The sequence below is a fragment of the Odontesthes bonariensis genome, chromosome 15 (genome assembly GCF_027942865.1).
Source record: "Odontesthes bonariensis isolate fOdoBon6 chromosome 15, fOdoBon6.hap1, whole genome shotgun sequence".
In the NCBI taxonomy this organism is placed as follows: Eukaryota; Metazoa; Chordata; class Actinopteri; order Atheriniformes; family Atherinopsidae; genus Odontesthes; species Odontesthes bonariensis.
This window is the reverse complement of record NC_134520.1, coordinates 19931511-19944921: the sequence shown is the minus strand read 5'-3', so window position 1 is coordinate 19944921 and position 13411 is coordinate 19931511. Positions and strand designations below refer to the sequence as shown.

General features: G+C 39.8%; 1 protein-coding gene across 1 annotated transcript in view; it reads left to right on the top strand.

Annotated features, from left to right (window-relative positions):
• Positions 1-13411, top strand: part of p3h2 (prolyl 3-hydroxylase 2) — a 57081-nt gene that overhangs the window by 37182 nt on the left and 6488 nt on the right. Inside the window, exons 2-5 of the mRNA XM_075485415.1 lie at positions 3712-3864; positions 4689-4878; positions 11348-11479; positions 12888-13015. Coding sequence (XP_075341530.1) covers positions 3712-3864; positions 4689-4878; positions 11348-11479; positions 12888-13015 — 603 coding nt within the window. The remainder of the gene's footprint in view (positions 1-3711; positions 3865-4688; positions 4879-11347; positions 11480-12887; positions 13016-13411) is intronic.

The window sequence follows — 13411 nt, the reverse complement described above, 5'->3', positions numbered from 1 at the left end:
CAGCACAATGTGTTAAAGGGTTTCTTTATTTTCTATTCTGACTGATTTGTGCCTTGTCATCCTAAGGGCTTCATTGTGCTCAGGCTGACATGGGAGCATGTGTTCCCAATTTACAATCCTGCTTTGACCTCTTTTGCGTTTTTACTGCTTGGTACAGTATATCCTTTATGATTTATCAATCAATAATAAATAAATAAATAAAAAGCAAGTGATCCTCTAGTATGTCTGAATGCAAGAAAATGTTACTGACTCCATTATTGAGTGTTGGTCATCTTGGCCCTCTTGTTTTTCTTCCTTGGACACCATAGCCACTTGGTCTTTTCTGTTTAGTCTTTGGCGCTTTTGATAAAACATCTCAACAGATGAAAATCAAGTCCACAGAAAGATGTTTCTCCCCGACTTGTCTGAAGGAGATGTGAAGAATGCGGGCCCTGGGGACATATGTCATAGCTGTGTGTGTGTGCTTGAAGCTGGGCCATCAGTTAAAGGAAAAATCCAACCTCACTGATTTGATCTGTTTTTAATGCATTCTAGGTCTCATTGCGCAGTAAAGTGCTCCAGTGCAACTTTTTGATTTACTCTGGTTTCCATCAGTCTATTTCTATATTAGTGGATCATTTCCTGAGAACTGTGAGGACAGCTGCCAGCACAAACTGCTTTTAACTAGCTTTCATGTATTTACATTTTGCAATGTTATTTGATGCGTGAGTCTCGAACTCAAGAATGTTTCAGAATGCCGAATATTGATTCCAATTTAAAGGTGCTATAATGGAAATGGGGCACCTATCTGCTTATGGGAAGAACATTTATTTAAGCTACAAATCACGTGATTGATTAAGATAGGTATACAAAAAGTAGATTCATTTAATGTGTCAGGAGGCAGTGTGTTTTCCACATCTGTGCTGTTGACTGTTGTGTTTCCTGGATATGTGGCATAAGTCTCAGAAGGGATGTTTTGAATGAATTCTTTACAACCATCGCAACACATTATTTTAGCCAATCCTCTGGCCCATGGAGTCTGTTGATTTGGTGTTTCATACTTGATAAAACATCTAAAAGAAAATCAATCATTTGGTTGTTCTTTTTTTCTCCTTGTGTTTGGTCAGCCATGCTGTGTCCCTCCTGGTGGCTCCAGCCAGGTGATCCTGCCAGGAATGCTCTCAGCACCAACCTCTTCCGTTATCCTTTTAGGGCTAATCAAGCATATCCTGCTGGGATTTTCTCTCCGGCCTCATGTTCTGCCACATCAAATGGACCCAGAGTTATAACACAGTGTCATTATTCATCAGAGCAAAGAGGTCTGTTTGTGGGAAGGAGACTTTCTGTTTCTTCCATCAGAGCAGTATATCTTTCATGATGTGTTGTGCAGAGTTTTTGGAACATGTTCGTGTTCCCTGCAGAAAACACAAAGCACGCTGTATCAACAGTATGTAGGAGTGTACTTTAAGATTTCTTCAGAAAAAGGACATTCTGCTTTTCAAAAATAGGGATTCCCCAAATCCCAGAGGATGAGAGCGATAATTCACAAGCTTTTTCTCACCAACTGACCCCATGAAAATGACGCAGAAGTACAGTACAAAGGTTTTTGTTGTAAAAATATTAGCCAGTGCTAATAGGTTTTTCCCAGAGATGCAAAACACAGAGGGGAGTGTGTGGAGAGGTCAGTCCTATTCTCGGCAGCCAGGCCAGACTGACCATCTCAACTGTCAGTGGAGACTTTGTGAAACACTGCGATCTGCTACAAGTTCGCCCCTGTTGAAAGGTGAAGGGTTTAAGCAAATGCTGTCAGATGTCTCTGCAGGAGATATTTAACAGACAGCTGTGTCAAGCCTTGTCTACTTTCACCTTGCTGTATCTGTTTTTTTTATTTCCCTACAGTTATCATAAAATCCACGTCTGCTTTCTGTTCACATCTCTCCACTTATTACCCAGTTCGGTCATTGTCAATCACCACACAGCACTACTTTCAACATGTTTCTTGGTTTTTAACTTTGTATAACAAAGGATGGCTGGAACAGAAGAGAAATCATACCACAGAGCTCAAAGGTTTTAGCCATTTTGTATGTAAATTTTAAAGAAAAACGAGCTGCATTTTATCAGTTTCTTGAGCTGGATTCAGTTTAAGATGCTTGTCGTCTCCTGTCCATGTTGTACCTTGAGCACGATTGCAGTCTAATCTGATTGAGATGTTTAAGGTCTTTATTTCTTATGAATAAAAGGAGTTCCCAAACAACATTACTCAAGATTTTTTCAAAAACATTTATTAGTCGTTGATGTGCAGTCTTAATACAGAGACTGTACAATGTTGAGATGTTTGAATCAGAGGTGGTGTTCATGTGATAGATATGGGATGAATTGTATTTTTACAACATAGTTTAGAGGAAAAAATCCTCTGTGAAGGTTCCATGTCTGGACAGACATGTGATCGTAATCTCCCCCACAGCCTCAACTTTTTTTTCATGTGATGTACGTACACTGCTTTATGTGAAAAGGTTTTAGGTTCCATAGATATCAGCATTCTTTCCGTGCCATCAGAGAGCTATGTGACTAGTCCCACATTCATTCTGCAGCCTGATATGTCCCCCTATCTTTCTGATGGTGAACACAGATTTCATGCACGTAGACATTGAGGTTTTAAACCAGTAATGTTTATTCTCATACAAGATCAAAACAGTCAAAGAAGTCAAAGAGCAAATTTGGCAAAATTATTCGGCTTTTGACATTTCAATCCACCTTTTCTTGTGCCCAGTTGTAAAAGGAGCATTGAAAAAGGTTGATTAAAACCCAATTAGGGAATTCTGCAACAGATGGCGTGGTCCCCCTAAGCCCTGATCTCCCACATCCTGGAGATGGTCTGCGATCACATGATGAGAACCTTTGACGGCCTTACCTACAGAATCATGACAACTTCTCTTAAATGCAAACAATATCTTTCCTGCTAAGAATCCTGAATCATCTATGTCAAGAGTACCTAGAAAAGCTGTGGACATCAATTACATTTTTTTCAGTTTACTGCAATCTGTATGAAATGATTTACTGCTAATAACAATTTACGGCATCATTTCCTCTTCTTTTGCACTTTCTCCCAGCATCCAGTGAGTAAATTGTCCAACGCAGCAATAAATTGTTCCTGCGTTTAAGAAAGATACATTTCTTTGGAGGCAGATGGGATTCCTGTGGTGAATATTCCATTAAATGACTTACAGCAATGACTTTGAGTGCAAAGAACTCATTTATTACATCAGCCATAACGTTGACAGACCAGTTTTAATAGCAGGATGTGGATGGGAACAGTGCATCCTCCTAAGTCTCCTCGCTTTCTCTTTGTTCTGATTAAAAAAAATGTAGATATATTGCTTGAAGTGGATCCATAAAAAATGTTTTTAAGAAAGGTCTGAATGCACTCTTGTTTTTCTCAAGTGACCTGCTTCTTCTTGCAGATCCAGCTTCTGGGGGAAACTTGCTAATTGCTTTAAAATAACATGTGCAATTTGCCTTCTTATTTTAACAGTTTTTTTCTGTTGAAACATTTAAATATAGGCTCATGTTTCAGTACAAACAAAAGATTTTAACAATAGAAAAACACATTTTATTTAGGTGGAATCGCATTGAAGAGTAGTTTTAACTCTAAACAGCGTTTATGTCTGCTCTTATTATAATTCTAATTATGTCTGTTTCTTTCCTTCCTCTCTGCTTGTTTTTTCTTTCTAGTTGAAGCAGCCTGACAAGGCAGCAGCAGCAGCTCACACATATTTCCAGGCCAATCCAGAACATGTGGAGATGGGCCAGAACCTGGAGCAGTACAAAGACATTGAAGGCATCGAGGAGGACCACTTTGTGGACCGAGAAGCCCGACCTCACCAGGTTAGATGGAAAATCCTAATTTGTGGAACCTTTGTGTGATCTTTGACGCTTTTATCCATCTTTTTATTAGATTTTTTTTTAAAAAGTCTAGCCTGTGATTTCACTTTTTCTGCTTCTCTTCTGTCCAAAAGGGGGGAAGGTTACAGCCGCTGTTTCTCTATGAGTGGGCTTTTGTGTAAATGGTCCATATAGTTAAATGGCTGGAAACTCATTTAGGCCTTTATGTGACTTGTTGTAATAAAGCCTTGAATGCTTAAGAGTTTGGGCTCTTTTGTCTGCAGCTCTTGCTGTTTCTTTCGCTGGCCTTTCTATCTTCATCTTCGAGGGAAACTCGTACTTTTGAGTTCTTTCCTTTCTCATCTGGAAGATAATTCTAAATCACTCGGTGAAAAACTACATTGTACTGCTTCAAAACTACTGCAATTTTTCTGAAATATTAATGGTTTTATATCAGGGCTCTTTTCTGTGGATGCACATTTCTGTGTCTTGTTATTAAAAGTAGCTTATATTTAAAAAAAAAAAACTTGTCCAAAGTAATTTCTGGGGACTATATATAAATGTACTGTATTTACTATTACATACTTATTTCTTTAGAATTAAGTATGTCTTTCAGGCTTCAGCTCAGGCCAATATTTTCTCCCCTCCTCCTGTTTACTCCAAAGCTGCTGCAGAAAACTTGATGTTCACCAGAGGGCTTGTAAAAACTTTTATGAACTATTTGCAGGTTTATTTACAGAACTCGGTTTGGTAATCTCTTTGCTAAAAGGCATGATTGCGCTATGATTCATCTCTACCATAATTTGTGTCTTTCTTCTCTATCACAGCGCTCCTTCGCAGATGCAGTGAGATTATACGAGAAAGGCGACTATGAAGGAGCTGTTGCTCTCTTCGAGGAAGCTTTGGTGGAATACTATAAAGCCGATGTGGACTGTCGGGCCCTGTGCCAAGGTCCACAGAGGTTTGAGAGCCATGATCATCTCCGCTACCGTTACAGCCTTCATGAACTCGTATCAGGTAAGAGCAAAGAGCTGGAAAAGTAAGCAGCCTGTATTTATCTTCATGTAACTTAGAACAAGGGTTAACAAGAGGGCTCAGTCTTACATCCTACATTAAAGCTGCAGTCGGCAAGTTTTCAAAATTCCGAGTCTAAAGTCGGAAAATTCGAACTGACACAACTTTCAGGTCCCTCCCCCAACCTCTAACAAGCTCCGAATCGCCCCCCAAACCCCTCCCCCTCTGTGGACGAGGTTGTGCACGTGAGTTCACACCAGTGTGAGCGCACACAAGCTGGGGCAGACTCACGCTCAGCAGCGTGTGCACAAGCTGTGATTGACAGGTAGGATTCCTCCACCCTAACTTGATTGGTTAAAAACAGCCGGGAGCGCTCGGTTTTTGTAAGCATGATTACTGGCTTCAGAGGGAGCTACAGATTTCGTTATTTTTCCTAAACAGCCTATTTAATATTCTACTTCCAGAATCCCATGACAGTTCAAGCTAATATGACTAAAAAAAAGTTGCCGACTGCCGCTTTAAAATTCAAGCACAGGCATCCGCATAAAATGATTGGTTGGTTCAATCAGTTGCATTTATGGAGTGAAATTAAAAACCCACATTATGTTTTTAATTAAACCTAAGTCTTTTTAACATGTTGTGGTTTAAATTATACCGTAATATCATTCCGGGATGTTTTATTGCATTCTTTCTTTTCTCCGCGACCACTAAAACTCCGATGAGAGTCATTACAGTTTAAAAGATACGGTTTGGATTACAGGTCGTTTCATCAGCTTATCATGACTCTTCCACCAACACTTTTGGAAATACTGCAAAGCTTTGTGAACAAGATGGATTTGGTTGTGGAAAGAGAGCCTGGGCAAGCTTAGACAAGGCGAAACAGAGCTCTTCGTGCTCAGGAGGTGTTCAAATAAGCCTGATATGTGCTTGACACAAGGTCAAAGGGCAGATGAGAGAAAGAAACTTGGGAAATGAGGTATTGAGAGGAAAAATGAAGTAGCTTTCAAGTCACTCTATATTGCTCTGGAGTTTTACAGAAAGGTAAAAGACTTTTATTAAAATGGAAAAACACGCATTCCTGTCTCTCTCCAACTGTCCTATGATTAAAGGCATAAAAAGCCCCAAAAAAATATTTAAAAAAAAAAAAAAAATGGAAAAACTCAAACTATGAGGTTGTGTTTAATGCTAATTGTTTAGATTTCAAGAAATAAAGGAAGAAATTTTCAGTTGACTAAAACCAAACTTTTAAAATGTGTTTTTAACATGTGAACCAAAACTATACGAAATCGTGCTTCTCTTAAATAGACTAACTTATTAGGAAAATTATGATTATATCACATGCATTGATTTTGTACACTACATTACATTACGGTCATTTTGCAGACGCTTTTAACCAAAGCGACTTACAATAAGTGCGTTCAACATCGGTAGGCAATTGTATAATGCCACCAGTAGGTTATTAACTTCATGAGTGCTTAACCAAGTTGAAAATCTCCTGACTATGTAGAATGTGATAATTGGTGTTGGACCGAGAACAGCTGTGGAGGTGTGTTGTACCTGCAGCCACAACAGAAAATAACCTGCGGGTGGGAAAATACTGCTCAAACAACTCCCATGGGAAACTACTCTCGTGTTCATGTTGTAAGAAGCTGTCTCAGAGGACTGCCTTCCGAGCATCATTTTAATCTGCATTCTCCATTCTTGGTAACAACAGTTATTATTTTGACACAAACACTAACTACACCACAGATAATGTTGTGGGGGATTATTCACTCTGCATACCTATTCAGTTAGACTCAAATCGAACTTTGTGTAAAGTGTAATTGTACATTAATATAGTTGAATGCCTGATGAAGCTGCTCTCTTTCACAGATTATTTTGTTTCTTCTGTCAGAATGCTAAACATTTCAGAAATTGTGACTGAAAATCTGCCCATTAAGACTACGTGTCAACTCGCTTAAAACTATTGCAGATTGTCGCTCTGCTCTAATAAAATCTTGATTTTTACTACTACAGCATCATCAGACAATATGTCCTTTTAAGTAACTTAAATCAAACATCTTGTATCTTGAATTTGGCCATACTTACATGTGCGATGATCTCCCACGAAGAAAACTGGAAGCTGCAGAATGTGTTGAACGTTTACTCACACAGTTGCACCATCGAACATTCCTCAGTCAATAACTCAGATCCATTCCCGTGCATCTAAACTGTCATAACAATGGTGGTTCAGTTAAGTGGCCCAGCTGTAACCATAGCTCGGTTCAACAGTGCACGCAACTGTGCTACCAAAAAAAAACTTACAAGTTTCACAGGATTCCCAGAAACCCCATTGAAGTTTTTATGTTGTTGTTGTATGGCTTAGCACAGCAGCAATAGAGATTTTAGTTCCTGAAGTGGGTGGAAAATATGCCAGAAAAAAAAAAAATGAAGCTGCTTTTAAAATTTACTTTATTCTCTAAATTTTATGGTTTTACTCAGAAATGTTTTCTGGCACAGTTCTTTTTTTTATTACTTAATCCTGGTTTGCATTTTGGGTTTATTGATATCGCGTTAAAGGGTCAGATCGTATTGTAGCACGAAAGCGATTTATGATGCCTTTAAGACATGTTAGATCTCACTGTTGAACAGTCACTGCACTCACCAGATCCAGCAGATCTGTCTGCACCCATCAATATATTGATTTTGGACGCTTTGAGATTGCACTTTATGTTTTAGCAAACTCTTCAGATCCCCAGATGGGAAAATGACCTCACTGTACACGGCTTCTTGAGAATGAAACAAATGATAAAAACAAAAGGAAGCAATTGCGCGATTGGCTTAGTACCAGTGAATGCCGATGTACTGAGAGCCATTCAAAACTATTAGCTGTGATGCGCAAATTCTGGGATTTGGAAGACATGCTTTATTACTTTCTTCCACAGTCAAGGAAAGCAGCTTGAACTCAGATCAAGAGAGCAGCCTGAGTGCACTGACTCACTACAAGACCACTTTCTTCTTCTCTATTCCAACAACTCAGCCTCACGTGACTTTGTTTCTCTGCTGGAATTTGTGTGTTTTTTCATGGAATTTATTCTTCGAGGAACACAAATGTATTGCTGCATGTCTTAGCTTATCTTGTATAAATTGAAGTTATTTCAGTTTATGCTTTGATCCTTACTTCAGTTTGTCTCTTTCAGCTTGTAGTATCTAGATGTGATTTCAGCCTCCCGGGGTCAAAGGTCACTGAGGTTTAAAGAATAACCACCTGAAAATAATTTGTTTTTCCTCCTCCTTCCACCTGCATCATCTTCTTTCCTTTCAGACTTTCATTTCTTAAATATCTTCAGCAAAATATCTATTTTGTTGGTTTAATGTTCTGTCTTTTTTCTTGCTTTTTATTTCTTTAATTCGGAAGGTGGAAAAATTTTAAATGTCTGCACACTAAATCTTGGTATTGGGGTTTTTGAACTTCCTTCTTGCACCTGAACACACCACATGGAACCATTTTTAAAACAGTTGATCATAGACAAAGCAGTCCAACAACAGAGGTCAGCTTCATCAGTCATTTTGACTGCAGGAATCTTTTCCAAGGACCAGAGGAACCTGGGACTAAACAGATTTCTGGGGACAGAGTATCCCAAGCGTTTTATTTCGGCCTTTCTGTCTCTTTAGTTTAGTTTCCACAATAGCTCACACATTTCTGTTAGTTTTATGATGTACCACAGGAGTAATTGTTACTATTAAAAAAAAAAAAAAAAAAGTCAAACTTGTTGTGGAGAAAAAGTAGTCGGACTCGTCGTGGTCAGCCTCTTATGAGGAATTTATTGAACAGACCGTCACAGAGACAATTACATTTCAGCATGCACGGAAATTCCCAATGACCTCAGTTTGTGACAACCTCTAATACCCTTTGATATCATTCTGTGTGTATGTGGCCCAGACCCAATCTCTATTCTGCACCTGCTGTCTGAGAATGCTGCTACATCTTCGTCATTGTCTAGACAGAGTTCATTCTGACCTTAAAGAAGATATGGTTCAAGCAGCATCAAGACACGATGTGGTTCGAGCAGTGTCGAGGCCCTGCTCTCCCACAAACTCAGTCATTCATGTACTTTTTAAGTCAGTTGAGAGGACACAGCCTGCCCCAAAAGCGGCTGTGGTAGAAAAAGCTCCAGAAAAGATGAGGAGAAACGGTGCCAATCATGGTCAAGAAAAACAAAAAGTTATGAATCAGAGTTTCATTGCGGTAATGTTCTCATTGTCAAATCACTCACAACTGGTAAAATTGTGTAACCTTAATAGAGGAGATTTCATGTTAATACAGCTGAAGTGCACTTCCTGCTTTAACTGTTTGTGTAGGCAGTTGACCAGCGCAGTCTCAACACTCGAGTGAGAAGAAACGTTTACACTTAGACTGGCTTAATTTGCCTTATCAACCCCGTAACTTAAACCTCAGTGGAAATAAAAGAGCCAGTACTGAAATAATCTTTCAGTTCTTTGGGGGGGGGGGGGCAGCCTGTTTATGTTACAGCTCAGCACAGCAACCACTGGCACTCGTCAAACTGGCAGCGACAGAAAGGAGTGACAGTACTGTTCAATGAGAAAATATGACTCGTGCATTTTTGATAAGGCTTGTAAATAAGAGGCCCTAATCTCACCTTTTACAACCTGTGTTATCAGTTAGTTTTGTTTGCACACCGTTTGTTTTTTCACTACAGTGGTGCCAAAAGAAATCTTTTTGCCTTGATTGTCTTCCTGCATGGAACCGGGCATGTTTGATGTGGAGGAAAGGCACGTATGAACAGCAAAACTCTTCAGGAAGAACCTCATTGCTTGATGATATTGTTAGACATACGCAGCAGAGTTGGTCAGGGGCACCACGTGGATATGAGTCAGGCCTTTTTCTATGGAAACTGACGCAGGTCTTGTGCGGTAGCTGCAGCCTAATTACTGACAAGTGTGCTTTGCCTCACATATGGATGACCGGGTTGCATAAACACTGAAAGACAGCTAATTAGTTTTGGCCAGGCTTTGTTTTACTTAGAATCAAATAATTATTTACCACAGCACTGCTGTGGAAGAGTTTGTGATCATAATGTTCATTTGTGAAAAGATGTATTTATTTGTGATTGAGACATAATCTGCTGTGTGATTTGGATAAAAAGGAAAAGATTTCAGAGAATTAATTCTGCGTGTGTGAGTTTAAATTTCACGTTTTGACCCGCATCCCTTTGCAGCACGATTCAGTTTTGACTTCTACTCCTTTGAGACCCTTAAGGGGATTGAAACGCACCACAACTCCTTCATCTGAGAGTGAGGAAAGTAGTGCTGCAGCTGCTCCAAAGTGACTTCACTGTACATATATGCTAACTACACACACTCACACACATATATACAAGTATGCTATTACCCACGGTGCTGGCTATCTTCTCAGCTCTGGACATAAGGAAGTAATATGTAGCACCCTGTAAAATCTGGATTCCTCAAAGGATGAACAAACAACCGGGCTTATCCTCGCCTGTGGAAACACTAACACATGAAAGCTCTGTGCTGTTGAAAGGGAATTATGTGATGTTGGCCTAGCTGCGTTTGATTTGATACAGCTCATCTAGACAAACTCATTCCATTGTTTTATATCCACAAATATGTGTTTGGACAAATTAAACAGACCCTTCACCAAAACTGGACATCAGAAACAACATTTACGCCCACAGATGCATGTCAAAAGCAGTTCATGTCATGTTCTCTGTTATTTCCAGCATCAGTAAAGTTTGATTTTTTTTTTTTTTTTAATTTATGAAGGGAGCGATCTGGGGGTCTGAATGGGTTATGGAGCTAAAACATCTTGTAATAATCCTAATGAATTAATGAATTAGAATTTAGAAATTATTTTTGAGCTAATACTCTTAACAGAATGGACCTCTAAATAGAAATGTTGAGATTTTTCAGGTGTCCATGGGTATTAGCTACTAATAGGTCACCAATGAGAGGACATCAATTCTTCCTACCTGTATCTTCTGAGTTCTCTGCTCAGTTCATTCATCCATTGCATCCCGCTTCCTCACAAGGACTTACTTGTTAAGCTTCCTCATCTGATCTGGTCTGAAAAGCCAAAGTCACTCCCATCCCAGGCAGAAATAAGATGCAAAAGTCTAGTTTTCTCCGAGAGCCCTTGAGATACAGTTTATTTGAGGATTGATAAAGAGTTTTTGATAGTTATGCCAAAAACTTGCTGCCTCTGTCAGCCTCCCTACTGCTTTACGTGAAGCAGTAAAACGCCACTGCAACTGACTAAAAACCAATTCATCCAAGGTTTTGGAGGCTCTGAAAAAAACTGTGCTTATTCCACATTTAATAGATTAAAATTGAGGAATCAAACTTTTATATTAGTAAAGCCAGCAATAAACGAAGTCTTGTCAAACTATGCGCTTACTGTACTCGAAATACTGTTGTTCATCTGAAAAACTGACCTGAAACCATTTTGTTGCAGATCACTTCACTCAGGTGCTGCACTGTGAACACGAGTGCGTCAGAGATCTTGCTACCAGGCCAGGCCGCCTCTCACCCATTGAGAACTACCTGCCTCTGCACTACGACTACCTTCAGTTTGCCTATTTCAAAGGTAAGATGCTGTTAGTCTTTAGCATTTTTTTTTTTTACATGTCAAAATTAGTGTGAGGATATACAGAAATTTAAGTGAAGTGGGCTCATTTTCCTCTGTTCTTTGTAGCAAAGAGAATCAAATTTTCAGAGTTTGACAAACTGAGTTTGAAGTCCTCAGATAAGACATCTGACTGAATCTTGGGTGGAAGTATAAACAAAGAGGAGGGATACACCCATAGGTTTTCCGCCCAAACACATACAGACACATGCAAGCAATCATGGTGACCACAAAGAGCTGCAGACAGGTTGAGTCAGAGGGCCACACCTTTTTAGAAATTTATCTCTGTTGACCTTTATCTAACGTGTGTCTGCTTGAGCATTTGTATGGTTGTATCCAGTGTGAGTTTAACGCTCTGGGGTGAAAATGAGCCTGTGTGAGTCTGTTTTTGGGCTGGTGAAAGAACTCTAAAAAGCTCCTCTAAGAAAGGAGGTTGGCATAGCAACAAGCCGCCTGGGGGAGACAGTGTGCTACGTTGATGTAAGATCACTAAATTATACCTAATGAGACATAAGCATGTGGCTCTAATAAAGAAAAGTGGAACAGTAAGTTTGTGAAAACACACTGAAAACAGGCCTCCCGACACCCGCTGAAGGGTGTGTCAAACAATTATTGTCCTGACTTAAATGCCAGTATTCTTATTGCCAAAAGCTGAAGATGTCTCAGTTAACCAGTTAATCTGTTATTGGCCCAAAAAGCAGCATCACTGGCTCAATGTAGCACTAAGCAGAGCTGTGGCCTTATTTTGTTTTACACTGTCCACATCAAACTGCCATATTGGACGTTTGCCATCACTCAGCAGTCACTTCGTGCTTCACCTGCTGAAGTTTCTTGAATAAATTCTCTGTGAAGTTTCTCTGATTGAGCTCTGAACTCTTTTTGACCCGGGAGCATTCAACCCCCACCAGAAGATTCGCTGCCTCGGCCAAGGCAGGAAGTCTTTGGTTAACTCTGCACCTTAACAATCTAGAAAAGAATGTGTTTGTATGTGCACTTAGCAGCATGTGTGGAGTAGGAGGTGTGTGTTTGTGGATTTGTGTTTGATGGCCCTGCAGTCCTTTTGTCTCACTTTATCACTGACGTCTTGCTGTTGTAATGAGCAGCCCCGAGGATGTGTGTGTGTGTGTGTGCTGTTTCCACTATGTCAACCAGAGTAGAGAGCAGCTTTTACTCCATTGTAGTAATAGTGTAGGAATGTCAGCCACAATAGAGGCACATTTTACGTTTCACATAAGCAAGTCATCCAGTTCATCCAGCAGATGGTTTAATACTGCAAAACGCTTTTTGTGTGACTCCAGCTACATATTCACATGCAAACCATAAAGGGAAACTCTTTAAAATGCTTTTTGGTCTCTCTTTCTCTGTGTAGTGGACAGGCTGAAGGAGGCGCTGGAGTGCGCTCTGACCTACCTTTTGTTCCATGAGGGAGAGGAATTCATGACGGACAACATGGAGCACTACAGAGAGGTTCTGGGGCGTGATGCCAAGCCAAGACAGGTCAGGATCTGCCGTGCCATTGTTGGGTTTGAGAAGGTAGTTTTGAGGCCGTGGGTGGGTGAAAGATACAGTTAGTTCTTTTTTTTTTTTTTGTCCCATTTCAGAGAGAAAGAACGTAAAAAAGGGGGGGATGACATGCAGCAAAGGGCCATATGTCGAGAAATGAAACAAGGCGTGCAGCAGAGAAATTATATTGTTAATAATGAAGAATACGCAGATCATTATGTCGGACTGAATGAAAAAAAAAGAGAGAATTGCCATGGAGCAATCTTAATTGATTGCAACTTTTATAAGTTCATAAAGGGAAAAATGATGTCAAACAGATGGGTAGAGAAACTATAAATCACAGGTTGAGATCATCAATTATACACAATAACAGTTTTGGAAAGAGAGTTT